This window comes from Solanum lycopersicum, chromosome 5 (assembly GCF_036512215.1).
Source record: "Solanum lycopersicum chromosome 5, SLM_r2.1".
NCBI classification, from domain to species: Eukaryota; Viridiplantae; Streptophyta; class Magnoliopsida; order Solanales; family Solanaceae; genus Solanum; species Solanum lycopersicum.
Window position 1 is genome coordinate 13,089,732 of NC_090804.1, and position 18,284 is coordinate 13,108,015.

Below are 18,284 nucleotides of genomic sequence, written 5' to 3' on the forward strand. Positions count from 1 at the left end.
AGAGCAGCAGAAGAAATTGCACAAGTATGGGACGACGGAGTCCATGACGGTCCGTCATGACCACGACGATCCGTCGCGAGGTCCGTTGACCCAGCCGCATTTTGACAGATTCCAGCAGATAGAGTCCTTGTTTAATTAGGTTTTTATTTTTTATAAATAGTTCAAAAAACCTCATTTTTGAGGTTAGACTCTGTATTATTAGTGATACATGGTATTATTAGTTAGACTCTTAATTATTTGGTTAGGCTTTTGATTATCATTAGACTTTTTGTGAGATTCTTGATTACTTTGAGATTCTTGCAAGTGATTGTTGGTGATTTTTGTTGATTAATCAAGCAAACTTTCGGATTTTACTCTTTCTCATTGAAGTAAGTACATGAATTCTTATATAATATATTTCAATATTGTGATTATGACTATGGGTAACTAAACTCCATAACTAGGGTTGTGGGAACCATAGGCAAATAATGAGGTAAAACCTAACTAAAATAACAATTCTAGAATAGTGTCTTGCATGTATTAATAATTATTTCTCTTAGAAGTCTTTTTAACGGATGGCCAACGTTAGAACTCGCCTTAATGCTACTTGCCGGACCAAGGAGGTAGATAATAGGAAAAGAATTATCAACATACATTAGTGTATACTATCTAATAGGCTAGTATTGATTGGTACGAGGTAATAACTTAGTCAAATATCGAATACGATGCTTAATATAAGGTAAAGATAAGGGTTAGGATAGCAACACACGTAGCCGGACCAAGGTACGGAGTGAAATTTTCTAGATGCCGAACCAAGGATTTAGAAATACATAACTTATCACTTTGCATGCAAGATACTAGGAAAGAATTGTTATAGTTAGAATTATCAAGTTATGAACCTGTGGGAACACGTAAACCCTAGTTACTTTGATTAATTGATTAAACTCCAACATTCAAAGCTGTTAAGTGTCTCTTTCAATTTCGTTAGTTATTTTCATTCATTTAGAAATAGAAACCCCCCTTTTATTGTTTTTACTTTTCAAGGAAGTAATTGACTGAACAATAGTAATAGTAGATTGAAGTTAAGTCTAAACTATTTTCCTCGTGGGAACGATCCCAACCTCACTAGTTGGGTTATTTACTTGACACGATCGCTTTACTTCTTATTTGAGAAGTAAGTTTGAGCGTATCAATGTTCAAGGCAGTTTCAGATCAATTTGCAATCAACGTGATGATTATGAAGATTTTTGTACAACTACATGTAGAGAAAAATTTCAGATACATTTTTAATAATCATGTTGCTTCACCCTTTAAAACAAATCATTTTTCAACTCATGATTACTTTAAATCACGGGCTCCAACTTTCAACTCTCGCAAACTTTTATGTTGGGGCTCCACTTTTAACTCATGTATCTTACTTTTATCACATGAGCTCCATTTTAACCTCATGCATATTATTTTTAGTGCATGAGCTCTACTTTCAACCATACTCATAACTTTTAACATATGCTCCACTATTTAACCCATATCAAAAAAATTTTAAATCACTTTACGCAACAGTGATACATGAGGATTATGTGAAGAAGAAGGATCAGATTATTTTGCTAGAAAATTTAAGCCAAAATGAGAGATTTGTAGGGTTTTGCATTGTTGGTTATAAATCATTATATAAATAGACTTGTAGAGCATTGTTGTAGATACGACTTCCTATTCTCTTCTTCTTCTCTAAAAGGTTATGCACTGTTCCAGCTCTAAATCCATGGTAGCTGATGTTCACATGGTATCAAAGCGTACGATCGCCTGTTTACGCTTCCGCAATTGTCTCTCTCTTTCATCACTATTCGATTAAACAATCCTCTGTTTTTTTTTCTGGAACTAAGCATCAATCTTCATCAATGGCTGATACTCCAGCTTCATCATTGCTGATACTCCAGTGCCGCCTATTCATCACAATGATCCTCTATTTCCCCCCAAAATTATCCTGATTTCTCTTCAATTAACCGGCACTGAAAATTATGCCTTATGGCGCAGATACATGAAGATAGCTTTATTAGGAAAGAATAAGCTTGGTTTTGTTTATGGTAGTTGTGCGAAATCCTCATATACTGGAGTGCTGTTGAAATGCTAGGAAGGTGTAATGCTATTGTATTATCCTGGATCATGAATGTAGTCTCGAAGGAGTTGCTAACTGGAATTTCATAAGCCTCAGATTAACAAAAGGTTTGGGAGAATTTGAAGGATAAGTTTGACAAGGAGAATAGTGTTCGCAGTTTTCATCTTCATAAGGAGATTGCCTTTCTTACTCAAGGTACTACTGCTGTATCAACTTATTTCTCCAAACTGAGTGATCTGTGGGATGAATTTGATGCCTTAATTCCTCCTCCTACCTGCAATTGTGCAACCTCAAGGATATTTACTGAGCACATTCAGAAACACAGGATTTTTCAATTCCTCACAGGATTGAATGATTCCTATTCTCGAGCCAAAAGTCAGGTGTTGATGATGCAACCTTTGCCGTCCTTGAATCAGATTTATGCTCTTATTATACAAGAAGAAAGTCAGAGATCTCTTACCTCTGTCATGCCAGAAGATAGCTGATTCCACTGCCTTAATGACAAACAAACCAGCACCTACCTACAGATCTAAGAAGGCAGATCTATACTGTGATTATTGCAGAAAGTTTGGACATACTAGAGCAGTTTGTAAGAGATTGCTCGGTCAATTCAACGCCAGGAATCAGTACAATAGAACCTGTTTGTAGGACATTCAATCCTGTGAGGAATTGAAAAATCCTGTGAATTGTGTAGCTGAGGATTCTCCACCACAAACTACAACTCCTGAGGTTGTACAATCTATTTTCTCACCTGAACCATACTACCAGATTCAACAGATGATTCTCAGAGGGTCGGATGTCACAGCTAATGTGGCCACAGCCACCCTAGCAAGTCCTTCTAACTCTACCGACTCAAACTCAGGTATAATTCTATCACTAATATCTAAATTGGAGAAAATTCAATGGGTGATAGATACAGGTGCAACAAACCATATGATTTCCAACCTAAATATCCTAAATGAGCTACAACAATTATCTAATGTTGGTCAAGTACATTTACCTAATGGTGAAAAATCTGATATCACACACAAAGGTTCTGTGCATATATTTCCCACACAACAAATTTCTGATGTTCTTTATATACCTAACTTCCATTTTAACCTGCTATCTGTTTCCAAGCTCACTATGGAGTGGAATTGTATGGTGGCTTTCTATCCTGAATTATGTATATTTCAGGACCTTTGCAGTGGCAAGGTATTGGGGACTGGTACAGAATCAGGTGGCCTTTATTTGTTTGGTGATGTTGCTAAGTCACTACACTCCTTTCCTTCAGTCTGTCCTAAAGCTCAAACTGTTGTCGAAGACTCTGCTACTCTCAGTATTTGGCATAGAAGACTTGGACACATGCCTTTTGTAGCCTTACAAAAGATGGACAAGTTTTACACAGTAGTCTAGATAAGTCTTGTGGTTTATGTCCTGTATGTCCTTTAGCTCGAAAAACCAGTTTACCATTTCCTCTTAGTAATACTCATTCTAAAGCTGTGTTTGATTTGATACATGTTGATGTATGGGGGCCATATAGAATGCCAACTACTATTGGAAAAAGGTTCTTTCTAACAATTGTGGATGATTTCTCCAGACTTACTTGGTAGTTTTTGACGAACACTAAGGATGAAACTTTTTTTATGCTAAAAATTTTTTTCCATGATTCACACTCAGTACAACTCTAACATCAAAGTTCTTCGAACTGATAATGGTTTAGAGTTTCTTACCTCCTCTATGCATAATTTCCTTATTGAACATGGGACTGTTCACCAAACTACATGTGTTTATACTCCACAACAGAATGGGGAGGTGGAGAGACGACATAGATACATTCTTGAAGTATTTAGGGCCCTCAGGTTCAAGGCTTCCATACCTCTATGTTTTTTGGGTGACTGTGTACTTACAGCAGTGCATATCATCAACGGACTTCCTTCCTCTGTGCTAAGGAATAAATCTCCTTTTGAGATGTTTTATCACACTTCCCCACCTTTTGATCATCTCCGGGTTTTTGGACGTTTAGCATATTCAGTAAATGTCCAGAGGAGGGATAAATTTGCTGCCAGAGCACTTCCTACTGTCTTTATGGGTTATTCAGCCACTAAGAAGGGTTATAAACTATATGATTTGCATTCTAAAAGTTTCTTTTTTAGTAGGGATGTTGTTATTCATGAATCTGTTTATCCTTTTAAATAGATGATTCCTAGTAATGGTCCTATATTTCCTATCATGGATTTTGCTGATGATGTTCCAGTAGACCCTATGGCCTCTACACATGTTATTCCTCCTCCTACTGCACCAGTACATGCAAACCATCCAGTGTTTGATGTGTCTTAGGCTCCACTAAGAAGATCACACAGACCTAAGTCTACACCCTAGTGGTTTAATGAATATGTAGTCAACTCTTGTATCTCTATGTCTGATTACCTGAGCTATGCTCTAGTTTCTCCTGAGTATGCCACCTGCCTAGCTGCTCACACCTCTGAAATTGAAACTAAGACCTATAATGAGGTTGTTCAAGATTACAGATGGGTTCTTGCCATGAAACAAGAGATTGTTGCTCTTGAAGAAAATGGTACTTTGGACATTGTTGATCTTCCTCCAGGAAAGAATGTTGTGGGTTGCAAATTGGTGTTTAAAAAAAAATATAAAGGTGATGGTACGATTTAAAGGTTCAAGGCAAGAGTAGTTGCCAAGAGATTTAGTCAAAAGGAGGATCTTGATTACCAAGAAATCTTCTCCCCAGTTGCTAAGATTGTTACTGTCAGGTCTGTCCTAGCTATTGCTGCCTCTAAAATTGGCATATCTATCAAATGGATGTGTACAATGCCTTCTTTCAGGGTGATTTGGTTGAGGAGGTTTATATGCAAATACCTTCAGGGTTTTTTAAAGGTTCTCATCACAAGGTTTGCAAGCTAAAAAAGTCTTTGTGTGGATTGAAACATGCTTCCAGGCAATGGAACCTGAAGCTCACTTCAGCTTTGCAGGATTTGGGTTTTGTTCAGAGTCATTTTGACTACTCTTTGTTCACTCTTACTGTTGATTCTGATGTTGTTGTTATCTTGGTTTATGTGGATGATCTGATGCTTACTGGTTCCAACCATACACTCATTCAATCTACCAAATCCAACCTTCGGCAGAAGTTTAAGATGAAGGATCTTAGTGTCTTGAGATTTTTTCTTGGCCTTGAATTTTCCAGGAATGCCTTTGAAAATTTTGTTGAATCAGAGAAAATATGCCCTTGAATTAATTGCAGATTCAGGTCAAGGGGGAACTAAACCTGCTTCAACTCCACTTGACTTCAATCAAAGACATACTTCCTATGAGTTTGATGTAGCCACAGGAAGCACAACTAATGATAAGTTACTGATTGATCCTGAGAGGTACCAAAGACTAGTGGGAAGGCTGCTATATCTCGTTATGACCAGACCTGACATTTCTTACATAGTGCAGGTTTTGAGTCAATTCAGGCATAAACCAAAAGAGTCTCACATGCTTGCTATTATCAGGGTGATTAGATACATCAAGAATGCTCCATGCTTTTGCTTGTTTATGTCTTCTACTACATCTCATCAATTATTTGCCTACTGTGATTCAGACTGGGCTGCTTGTTCCCAATCTAGAAAATCAGTCACAGGTTATATGATTAAGTTTGGATCTTCCTTTATTTCATGGAAGTCGAAGAAGCAAGAAACAATCTCACGGAGCTCAGCTTAAACTGAATTTAGGAGCATGACATCCACAGTGGCAGAACTCTCTTGGTTGACAGGTCTGTTCAAGGAACTTGGAGTTTCAATTGTACAACCTATTGATTTGCATTGTGTAGCAAGTCAGCTATACAAATAGCTCTAAAACCAATTTTTCACGAACGAACTAAGCACATTGATATTAATTGTCATTTTGTGAGAGAAAAACTACAACAAGGACTAATCAAGACTCATCACATAGGAACAAGAGAGCAGCCAGCTGATTTATTTACCAAAGGGCTGGGAAAGGCTCAACATGGTCATTTACTTGTCAAGCATGGTCTGAAGAATGTATTCTTGCCATCCAGCTTGAAGGGGAGTATTGAGATTAGTGATATCGCAGTTAGTTAGGAGGTTATAACAAACTCATAATTAGATAGTGTTAGCTAGTCATCATAGTAAGTAGAGCAGAAATTAGTTGGTCATAAATCATTGTATAAATAGACTTGTAGATAATTGTTGTAGATACAACTTTCAGTGCAATACAAAGCCTTCCTATTCTCCTCTTCTTCTCTAAAAGGTTCTGCACTGTTCCAGCTCTAAATCCATGGAGTAATCCATGGTAGCTGATGTTCACACTTATTTTTTTTCTTCTATTTACTAGAAAAACACTCATAAATCCAAGAGCTTACCAGATTAAATAAGAAAACATATAATTTTTAAGTTATCTGTTATACTAATATTGATCACATTCTAATAGCAAAACTGCCCTTTAATTAGAATAGTCAAATTTTATCGAGAACAAAATTATTGCATAATTCTTAACTAAGCAAAAAATAAATTTTAAACTTACCAGAAATTAGTTAAAAATCGAGTATGAATAATTTCATGGTGTGGTGAAAATTTGCACGAATCCTTAACAATTGTAAGATATATATGCATATGAAATGCCTATAAATTAAGTACTAACTAAAAATAATAGCGTAAATTTTAAATTTTAGTATGAATCAATAAAACTCATATATCAAAGAAAATATTGTTTATCAATCATTCCATTTTGCATAACCTGTAAGAGTAAAAAATTACTTAGCAAAAATCACACAAAAAATAGGAAGGGAAAGTGGAGAATGACCAAAGGAATGGGTTTGAGAGGAAAGAGATATGGTATCTGGGTGTATTTACGTGGGAATAGAGGGGTTATTGATTGGGTTGTAAGTTTTAGGGGAACTTTCTGATATTCGGCGATTTTTAATGTTTTAGAGGGAAAATGGTACCCAAATAAAAAATTAAAATATTATGTTGTTGCTTGTTTTTTGTCGTTGTTGTTTGTTTATTGTTATTGTTGACGTTGTTGTTGCTGTTTCTGTTTTTGTTGTTGTTGCTACAGCTGTTTTTCTTGCTATTGATGTTGTTGTTTGTTGTTTGTTGTTGTTGTTGTTAGCCTTCAGTAAACCCTATCACCATGCACCCATTCCTCGGACCGCCATGTGTTTTAGCCTTGTTTTCCCCAACAAACTTGTTAAATTTTAGGATTATGTATTTCAGCAAAATATGGCGGATCTTGTTTGAAAAGGGATATACTATTTTGGGCTTTCATAACCATATTAAGCTCTACTTACCTTGGCGTATTTTTCCTAGTATCTAATTATGTTGAACACTGTAACCTTGAGTTGTAATACTTGTACTACTTGTAACTATCAAGGGCATATAGGTACATTGACCAAAGTTAATAATATTGTACACTATTGAACCACATGAAACTCATTGGAAGGATGACACACTTGAGATCTTTTTTCACTCTCAAACACACAGAGAGACTTGCATAAGAGAGTTTCTAGCTTATAATAAGCTCCGATCGGTCACCTAATACAAAATGAAATGTTTAAAAGTAAGGCGAAAGTTCCCATGGCTCAAGCCACATCTTTTTGAACTTGTGTAGTAACTAATTTATTAAGGGCATCTTGTGTGAAACTTGGCTATACCAACTTACAATTTATAAATTTCCTATCTGACATATTATCAATAAACTTATGGAAATTAAAGAATTTCACGTGTTTTTGAAGCGAAGGGAGGTAAATATGTACTAATCGTTATATGACATGAGGATGACAATCTTTTCCCTGTATTTTGATAAATTTAACACGAAACATACATTACTCCATGAAATTTAACTTGCAGTCTTTGAGATACAACATTAATACTTGAATCTTTACCACAGAACAGTTTTAGCTAATACATCTCATGCGTCTCACACACAATATATGTTTAGAGGAACACCCTCTTTTATTTTCTCACATTTCTCTGAAAATTATATAACCATTCCAACAACGCAGAATTGCATAGATTTTGAAGAGACAAACATATCTTACAATATGAGCTAGCTGCTTTGGCAATTTAGAGCTCCAGCACAAAGTCTACAACAAAACAAAATCTGATTAGTCCCAGATTGGTTTTCTATATGAACAACTTATCTTTAAGGGATATATAGTCAGAGGAATTAAACAGATTCTTTATAATTATAAAAAAATGTGAATTCAAGATTTGAGAATCACTTACAATCTGCATCAGTTTTGATCCAGCATTCTCGGTTTTCATTTGAATCACCATCTACCGTGGACTGTTGCATGATAGGCTGACCCTTGATGCTGTCCTTTGAGAGGCGATGGTGAGGGATAATTGTGATATCATCACGTGCAAGTGATAGTCCTCCACGGTCATGTGCCCTCTCATTTTTTAAGAATTTATCAGGCTTCATTGAGCTCTCAGGATGGACTTTTCTGTGGAACATTTGTAGGATCTGCATAACTTGCAACTATTTAGTTTAAGCCTAAACTTGTATTTGGAAATTCAACTAACAATAATATCTTAATTGGTGAGTATTAGAAAATAGTAGGAAATACAATTGAAGAAGAATAAGATGGCTTTGAGGTGTGAATAATCACATTCTTTAAAAGAGATATTATTGTCCATTTACATTCCTTTTAGGATACAATAAAGCCTTGTATATACCAGTAGATTTATTCTTCGTCTGCTTCTACAGAGTCCTTGTATTTAGAGAATTTAAGCGATACTTTTCACAATAGTCATATTTTTTCATGAACATACAACTTTTCATAATAGTCATGTTCTCATGAACAAATGACTTTTCGTAATAGCCAATGTTCTTTAATGAACAAATGTTCGTGAGGTCTATTGTTTGCACAACAGAGATGTAATTGCAAAAAATGTTTCAACATTTATACAAGTCAGATCATTTGGTTCACTAGCATTTTGATACTATTGATCAAACAGCTTTATGTGTAATGTGACGATACAAATTGAATCTCCTTCATCTCAAATGTTAGATGATCATAGTTATGTTCCTTAACGTAGAGAAAGACGTAAGCACCTACCTTATGGGGTTTTGACTCTGCTGAAACAGAATCAACAGTTCCCCCTGAAGCTGATACTGAGTTTCGGGAGGAAGCATGAAGCATCTTTTTCTTCAGTATTTTCTTCATAAGGTGCACAGCAGATTTATCAGAATCCTTATCTGTTCGCTTCTCATGATATTTAGGTCCATAGTTTTCTTCTGCTAGTTTAGTTTTTTGAAATAGCTCACCGAGCGAAGGCCTATGTTCTTTCTTAGCAGAAGCAGAAGTTGTCTCTTGCATCTCAACAGTTGATCCAAATAGATAGCCCTGAAGTGGACAGACCGTTGTTCCGTTTCCATTGTTCTCTGCACTTTCCAATTGCTTTCCACTTAGTGTAATGGTGCTACCTGTGTACGTCGAATGTATAACAATTAGTTTCAAATATATAATTGCACACTTTAACATATATATATAAATAATATTATATCACCATGACTGCTTCTTCCAGTGCTAACATAGCTGTTTCTTCCTGAAGAAAGATTACAAGTATCATCTTTAGCTTCAGCTCCCAACACCTTCTCGAGTTCATCATTAATCAGCTTCAGTTCATTTTCAGTCACTTCAGTATCCTTTTCAGCAATATTTTCCACAGAGATGGAAAATGTCGGTGTTGAAGGATCATCAAGAAGGGGATCAGTACCAAGTGTACCAATTGCAAGGAATCCATGGAACAACTCAGAAAGAGCAGCAGATGACTCTTCTTCGAGATCGTAATGATCTGCCCTTGCTGCTGCCTCTAGACCAGCAAATGATTTTCTCAAGTGATTGTCTCTCTGAGTTTTACTCAAAGACTTATTGTAAAAATTTGACTTTGGGTAGCAATGTATATCATCTAGTGATGGCTGCCCAGTAAGACAAGTACAAGGATTTCCTAAACACAACCAAAAAAGTCACTTGTATTCTCCCTGCTCTTAATCGTATTAATCACACGAAAAACTGGTACAGAGAAAAAAACACTTACCTACAGAAAATTCCTTTAGTGGTTCACTGCTATTCTGTCGAAACTTACGATGCATCCAACCAAGTAACTGCAACAAAGTAAACAAGAATGAAGATGGATACGATACTACAATTAAGTTAATATATTGATTACCTTCATTTTGGGAATAGATAACTAGCTGCACTTAACTTAAATGTGAAGAACAGAAGAACTGAAGCTTTAATTAGTTGGTGTGAGTTATTTATAAAGAGTTAATTGTGATGTTGGACTGCTTTAGGAAGCATACATGAAGTCACAAACAAGTTTGGGCTTGACTGTTTATTCTAATATCTTTTAATTCTTTAGGTAAAAGTTGTGTGGAAAGAGAATGGTTTTATTTTTCCAATTTATTTAACTCTTATAGTAATATATAAATGATATAGTCCAGTTACAAGGAGTTATGAGATAGCTAGTTGAGTTTGACTAAGCTATGATTTTGTAATGTTTTTACTGGTGATTAATAAAAATCATGTTAGGTACCGAAAATAATAGTAATATATAAAGGATCAGTTCAGTTATATTTTTATTTTAATCATAATTATAATAGAAGCACAATACATTAAAAAAGAGTTTTAGTGACAATTAATTAACAATAATAACTCAATATATTGCCGCTAAATATGTATTTTTAGTAGCAATTCTCACTTTTTGTATATGTCCATAAAGCCTTTAGCGACATTTGATCTAATGACATTTAACTAATGCTAGTAAAATAAAAATTTTAATACTCTCTATTAATATATCTATTTATTATCGCTAAAAGTTACTTTTGTGGTACTACATGCATGGTTGATTAAGGGTACCTATCATCTAGTCTTAATGTTTAGACAAATATGGACTGAACTTCCAGATGATATATATCATGTTTCTCAGGCACATCTCTTTGTAATCATCTAATTATCATGCAGACTTTTTATGATAATTTTTTTAAATTATTTTTTACTTAAAATATAGTTTTCAAGGTATGTTGAATGATTAGGCTCATGTTGAATGATTAGTCTCATGAGAAAAGAGAAATATAATAGTAATTGTTTAGTAGCATCTTCAAGTATGAATGTATGATATGACAAGGTGGAATATATATTATTTATATTATATATAAGGAGATTAGCTTAATTTGCTTTTGATATAGTACAATAATGAGACTAATGAAACAAATTAGATTTTTTTCTTGTGGTCCGCTGCAACAAGTCCATGCTTTGCATAGAATATCAAAATTGAAGAACTTAAGATGTAAACATGTTGCACACATGTCACTTATGAGGAAATTAACAATTCATTTAATCTCAACGATAAATTATTATATGTTGTAGACATATTGCATAAACACCCTTTTAAATTAGGATTCAGGTGTATCTATGTCCTCTAATTTTGGGTGCGCATAAGTAAACACTTAAATCTTATATAAAATTGAACAAGAAGATATATGTGTCCTACGTGACATAATATATGTAGGGTGCAAGGACGACATGTCGGACAAATATGTCTAATTGTTCAATTTTATACATATTTAAATGTCTATTTGTGCACATTCAAAGTTAAAGATTATGATTGTCAGCTCAAGCCAAGTTAAATATCATGTTTATATATTATGTCTATATCGTAACAGGTAATTTGTCCTATTTTTCATGTAGACCCATAGTCGTTTTTATGTTGTTTGATAGTGTAAAAGTTATTTTACACCATGGGTGTATAGGATTAAGTAACATCATGTATTGGTTTAGTGGACAACAGAACACATGGAACTAGTATTGCAATATATATTTTTAGTGTTTGTCTGGACAGTGTAGTGATGTGGATGGAGGTCAGTCATCATAAGAAAGTGCCAATGAAACAGGTATATATTTTTTTCCCTTTGTTTCATATGAGAACAACCCTTTTGCATTGCTCCTGCCACCTTCTTACCTACTGTTAAAAAGTAAATATTACTTTTTCACTTGGACATCTTTTCATATATAAGAATGTACTAGGGAAGCAGAAAATGATTGGAGTATAACAAAGTCAGAACAAACAGTTTTAGCAGGTTGCATCCCTTATTTTTAACGATACACTAGTTTGCAATATTATGAATCTTACCAAATTTTGGTTTGTTCAGGTGTAATTTTTTCTAGATATACTGTATTCAAGTGATTTCACATGTATATGTGATGTATAGATAAATCTCACTCCCTCGTGTTCTCACTCACTTTTCTCCCTATTTCAATGCATCTGGTAGCAAATAATACGTATCTAGGGGTATTGACTTGGAATTTGATATGAAATTATTAATGTGTTATAAAATGTAACTATTTTAAACTCTAGGGAAATTAATAATATGGTAGAAATATTTGAACGTATTCGCCCTAAAATTTAGAAAGTAATGCTTTCTATATCTTAATGCTTTGATATACACATAAATGTTCATTTTGAACGTAGGATTGTTGCAAATGCGAGTGTATGTGTATGGGGAGGAATAGAAATATTGCTAGATTACTCGTATTGTGTTTGGTATAGAGGAAAGTATTTTCAAGAGAAGTTTGTTCAAGTCCATATAACTAAGCGTGAACACTTATAAATAGGGGAACCAACCTAACATCAGTGAACAACAAATGGAACTAAGTTTGGCTTTAATACCATGTAATGATAACATTTGGGTCAGACTCAACCCGAAAGCTACATCATGAGGGAGGGAAGAAGAGGTTTGTTCATGTCCATATAAGGAGACGAAATTTACCATCCCTCTACAGATGTGAATTTTGTAAACATACTTATTTTGTACGAAAACATTTTCGATATACATGTCGTGTTTATATATCGCCTATAATGGGAACCGTTGTGCATCATCCGACACATTTGCAGAGTCATGCATCCATAGAACATTAATGTTTTGTGGTAGTAAATTATTAGTAGGTCTCAATCTTGATAATTTACTGATTTTTTTATACGTCAATTATAACACAGTCTCGATCTTAATTTTACTGTTGAAACATTTTACTTTTTTTAGAGAGTTGGATAGGATGTCACATGATTTCTATTATCCTTATTGTATGATTGTTGGTGTTCATATATGTGTCCAACTGGACAACAAAATGTAAACAAATGATAAAGCGGTGGGTGGAGGAAGCCAGTGTCAAAGTTGATGTACTCATTTTACAAAGAAACGAGAAACTAAAATACAAACTTAAAGAGTTAAGATGAGACTACAAAACAACTCATGAGATATTTACCTAAATACATATGTTTGTCCTTGTGCTCGACTAATGCATACCCAAACCATCCCATTTGGCCAATTTTAATGACACAAATTGGGAAAAATACTTGAATTCTTTCCTACCCCTTATTTTCTTCTTTTTAACGATATGATTGCGAGGGTGAAGTGAAGTCAACAAGAGGTGTGTACAGGGCCACGTAAGTAACTAAATATTTCACAAGGGGTGTGCAAACTTTGAATAGCTAATTAAGAAAAATGATGATGAGGTGCATCAAAAATAAAAATAAAATCAGATTAAACAATATTTAACTAAATTATAATTTCTTAAATGGCTTTTAAATAAAAATGACTTTTTCTAATGAAAGTATAACATGATACTTAAAATTGGATTTACGTTTTTGGTTCATCTTAGTTTCAGGACAGTAGTGTCACGGACTTAGAGTATTTGCTATGACTCCGTGCGGCACTTGACAACTTACTCACGTATCTTTCGCGATCCTGCAAGCTCAACTAAGCCCTTTTATACTAAGATCGCTAAGAAAAATGAATGGAAGACTTAAAGAATTTTGGAAGAAGGTTTTTTACTACTTGGAAGATTTCTTACAACTTTCTTGCTTGGTTTACGAATGAGAGGCACCTCTATTTATACTACTTCCTAGGGGCTAAAGTGTAAATAAAAATTACTTACAAGTCCCTAAGTTATTTACACTTTGGTCCCTATTCTAGAAAAGTCGACACTTTCTAGGATCTTCCAAAGACTTTCTTGAAAAGTCTAAGTTATTCTACAGAATTCTAAGGAATTCTCTAGCCTTCTTGATTAAACTAGAAGGTTCTAGAGTTCTCCATAAAGCTCTCCACAACTCTAGACCCTTCTGCTTCTATCCGGACGCAAAATTTAACTATGATGTGGCGGGATGTGACACTCTCCCCCACCTATTGATGCAACGACCGTGTTGCATCGTCACTTCATTGGCGACCAAGTCTTGTCTTCTCGTACGCGCGACCAATAGTCCATTGACTCGATCAATGCCCTCGCGCAACTCCTTCAATTACTTCTTTATCTCTTCTATCTCGGCCTCACGATCTACCTCCTTCCTAGGAAGTAAGTGCTTCGACGGCTTCCTTGGTATCATGATATTATTATCCTTCCTCGTGCGTGGTGGCAAGGCCCCTTTGGCATCATTGTCTTCTTTCGAACCTGCAATGGTGGTTGCGAATGTCGTCCTCTTTTTCTTATTGCTTTTGTCGAGCTGCATGGCCGTTAGTCGCACTTTTCCTTCTGTCTTTGGTGCCTTTCCCATGGAACCATGCATGTTCCTCCTTGCTCCATGACCAAAAGTCGTTGGAGGTAAGGATCGATCACCGTGTGGCACTGCTGGAAGAACTCTTGCCCATGAATAATGTCAAAGAGATCTAAAGGAGCAAAAGTGAAGTTGGTATTACCTTGCCACTCGCCTAGCGTGATGCTTACTCTATGCGCGACTCCACTCACGGGAGTCGGTGGTGCATTGACCGTCCTGAGTTGGGCGTTAATTGGACTATAACACAACCCCAACCTTGTTGCTGCCGTCTTGGTCATGATATTGACCTCTGCACCTGTGTCGACCATAGCACGAGCATTGAACATGATGTCGACATACTACACCGCACATAGTTTCGGCTTCTCTGGTTGCTTGGTGATAGATCCGCATAGTCTTATTAATCCCAAATGCGTCGTCTCCGTGCCTTATTCTTGCTCATGTGCTTCCTTCTCTTTTCGCTCTCGCATGATAGCACCAAGGCTCCTCAGTTTAGGACACCTCGCATAGCCATGCAGCCCACCACATATGTAGCAACCCCCTCTTTTGGCAACCTCTGTCTTTCTCTCTGTTGCCATGACATCCATACTTCTTTCCATCGAACTTATAGGTATCATGCTTCTTAGAATATGGTCGTTGCTCCTCACCTTTGACATGATCTCCCCCACCACGATCATGACTACCTCTCGCTTTGTCTCCTCCGACTTTGTTAGGCTTTTCATTCCTGAAGTCTGTCAAAGCTTCGGCCTGCGTGATGGCTTCATCAATCGTTCTGACCTGTCGGTGTTCCAACTCCATCCTAGCCCAACTCTGCAGTCCATCCATGAAGTGGAACAACATATCTTCATCCATGAGGTTGGGAATCTAAAGTGTGAGGGTGGTGAACTCCTGCACATATGCGCGTATGCTGCCCGTATGCTTCAGTTCCCTAAACTTGCGGTTTACCTCATATATAACGTTGTTAGGGAAGAAGGTTTTCTTGAAATCCTCGCGGCATTGCTCCCAAGTGTTGATGGTGCACCGTCTCTTCCCTATCTCGGACTCTTACGCCTCCACCACAACATGACCATCTCTGAAAGATACAACACAGCGGTGTTGATCTTACTCTCGTCGCTCTTCAGTCTGTTACACTTGAAGTAATTCTCCAAGTGGGACAAGAAATTCTCCACCTCTTGCGTGTCATGGACGCCTTTGAACATAGCTGGCTTAGGAGCCTCGACCTTGGCCTCCCTATCTCGGTCGAACGACGATCCTCCAACTTCCGCGCCTTCCTTGATTGTTTTTATCTCGGCCTTCATAGTCTCAATCGTGCTCAACGCCTCCATGAGCCGACACTCGAAGGAAGTGATAACCTCCTTCATCTCGAACTTGGCCCGCTAGCGATCCTAAGGGTGAAGTCCTCAAGGTTATTGAACTTGTCGTGGGCCACATTCATGCTCCGGCCTAATATCTCCACGGCCTGCCTTTCCACTTCCACCCTTGCGATCCATTCTTCTCCGGCGGTGACGTCTATGGTGTCTTTGCCCAATTTATCGTCACTTGCTTTGGTAGTCGAGAGAGGATGAGATGTTAGCGCCTCGCAGGTATGGAATCGGGCAGCACCTCATCATTACCCTTTTGATGTTTATTCCCCTTTTGGTTCTTCCTTCCACCATCCATACGAACGTTGGTGGTGCTAGTGTCGTTCACTTCTTCCTCGGTGGTCATTCTCTTAGTATCAAACATGGTTCTGATATCACGTTGTCACGGACTTAGAGTATTTGCAAAGACTTTGTGCTGCACTTGACAACTTACTCACGTATCTTTCACGAGCTTGTAAGTTCAAGTAAGCACATTCATGCTCCAGATCTCGCTTGCCACCCTCGCCTCTCTCGCTTATACAAACAGAAACGAAATGTATAAATTGTGTTTATGTTTGTATAAAGCGAGAGAAAATTGTATATACACATGCAAATACATATATCTTCGTCCTATACACTTATATTTATACAATACAAATATTCTCTGCCCAATTTTATTTTATCTTTCTCTCTTTCTCGATTTATACGTACACAAATTATACAATTGATCTTTTGTATACAACTTCTTCCTTTTGTATATGAAAGCGAATTATACAACTGGTTTCTTTGTATATGTATAACGAATCATATAACTATTTCTTTTTGTATATGTATAGCGAAATATACATATTTATGTTTTCTATAGAACGCAACTATGCAAAATATAACTATAACATACAAATATGATTTTTATGTTTGTTATATCGGAAAGTTACTCTTTATCCTTCAATCAATCATCTTTAATTTAATTTTATAATTTATCCTTTTGCCTCGAGGAAGTGTTACTATTTGATATTTTTGGGAAATTTAATGAACACCAACATGAGATATTAAATTTTCTAATAAATAAATAATATCTATATGTATAAAGAAATACTTATAACAATAACTTAGCAAAAACATAAACAACAAAGTTTAAAACATGTACTAAAAAATAACAATTAATATCATAAGCATAAATTAATGACCATAAAAAATAATTCCATGATCTATAACAACAGAATAAAACAAAAAGGAAAAAGTTTAGCCCATTGAATGCACAATGCCAACTTAAGGAAATTATCCTCCTCTAGTACCCGAGGTTTAATGGAATAGTATGGAACAAATTTATTCACAAGCATATGAATTCGAAAATAATGGTGTCAGTGAGTCACTCAACAGGAGCAAAGTACTCGAATTTTTGATTGTGCAACAGAAGGAAGAAGGTTCAGTATTTTTGTTGTTTTAGAATGCATGAGATGCAATCTTTCTATTCATAGACAACAAAGGATAATGTGAACGAATTTTTATTGTGCCTTATCGAAAATGTGATAACTATTTCGAAAAGTTACAACCCTTCGGAAAGATCAAAACTTCCATAAAAGTCATAATTTTTCATAAAAATCTCGTAATAAAAGTCACAAATTTTCATAGAAGTCACATCATTTCATGAAAGGGGTGACTATTTTTGAGTAAGTAGTCACAAAAGTTACAACTCTTTGTAAAAGTCACAACTTTTGATAAAAGTCACATCTTTTAATGAAAGAGGAAGGCTATTTTTGAAAATAATTAAATTTAAAAGGAAATTCTAACTTGTGATGGCACCACGTAGGCGGGCCTATGATTCTCTTTTATATAAATATATGATAAGAAAGAACAATTTTTTTTTTATTTTAGAAAAACAAGTATTAACTGTAACGACCTGTTCGTCAAAATTCAAATGAAATTTTGAAATGTGTCATGTCACCTACTATAGCGGCTTGCATGGGACCAAAAATAGGAAAGTCTTTCAAAAGTGCCCATTTTTACGACATACCTTCAAACCTTGACGTTTCAAACTAATCCCTTCATGACAAATTCCATATCAAGAGTTCTACTTAACTGAATTCACTTGCGAAAAGTCATATGGACTCCTTAGCGTCTTAGGAAAACCAAGTCTACTCAAACGTTCATCCAACCCCTTCCTCGTATTACCTTGGACCTCGTTTTGCTCAGATTTCACTTGAGGCAAGCCTCACGCCTGTTTATGTAGCACTTGTAATTCTTTCCCGGATGTTGAGGCAGTTGTATGACTCAGGTGTTACACTTGCACTATATTTATACTTG

General features: G+C 35.9%; 1 protein-coding gene and 1 long non-coding RNA gene across 2 annotated transcripts; one reads left to right on the forward strand and one right to left on the reverse strand.

The window, feature by feature from the left end:
- Positions 1 to 1,516: 1,516 nt before the first annotated feature.
- On the forward strand, positions 1,517 to 3,670 carry LOC138348526 (uncharacterized). The gene is made up of 2 exons (XR_011221178.1): positions 1,517 to 2,954; positions 3,269 to 3,670. It is a non-coding gene; the product is annotated as an uncharacterized lncRNA (long non-coding RNA).
- A 4,190-nt stretch (positions 3,671 to 7,860) lies between these two features.
- LOC101252392 (protein LAZY 1) lies at positions 7,861 to 10,623 on the reverse strand. Its single transcript, XM_004239194.5, has 6 exons — positions 10,267 to 10,623; positions 10,135 to 10,201; positions 9,604 to 10,044; positions 9,153 to 9,520; positions 8,317 to 8,557; positions 7,861 to 8,174 (listed from the first exon to the last, which is right to left on the reverse strand). Exons 1-6 carry the CDS (start codon positions 10,270 to 10,272, stop codon positions 8,155 to 8,157), a joined length of 1,143 nt encoding a protein of 380 aa, XP_004239242.1. The 5' UTR covers positions 10,273 to 10,623; the 3' UTR covers positions 7,861 to 8,154.
- Between the last annotated feature and the right edge of the window lie 7,661 nt (positions 10,624 to 18,284).

Coding starts and splice junctions, on each gene's coding strand:
- LOC101252392 (XM_004239194.5), bottom strand. Junction 10,045..10,134: donor ACTAAAGGAATTTTCTGTAG/GTAAGTGTTTTT, acceptor GGTTGTGTTTAG/GAAATCCTTGTACTTGTCTT. Junction 8,558..9,152: donor CAGAGTCAAAACCCCATAAG/GTAGGTGCTTAC, acceptor CAAGTTATGCAG/ATCCTACAAATGTTCCACAG.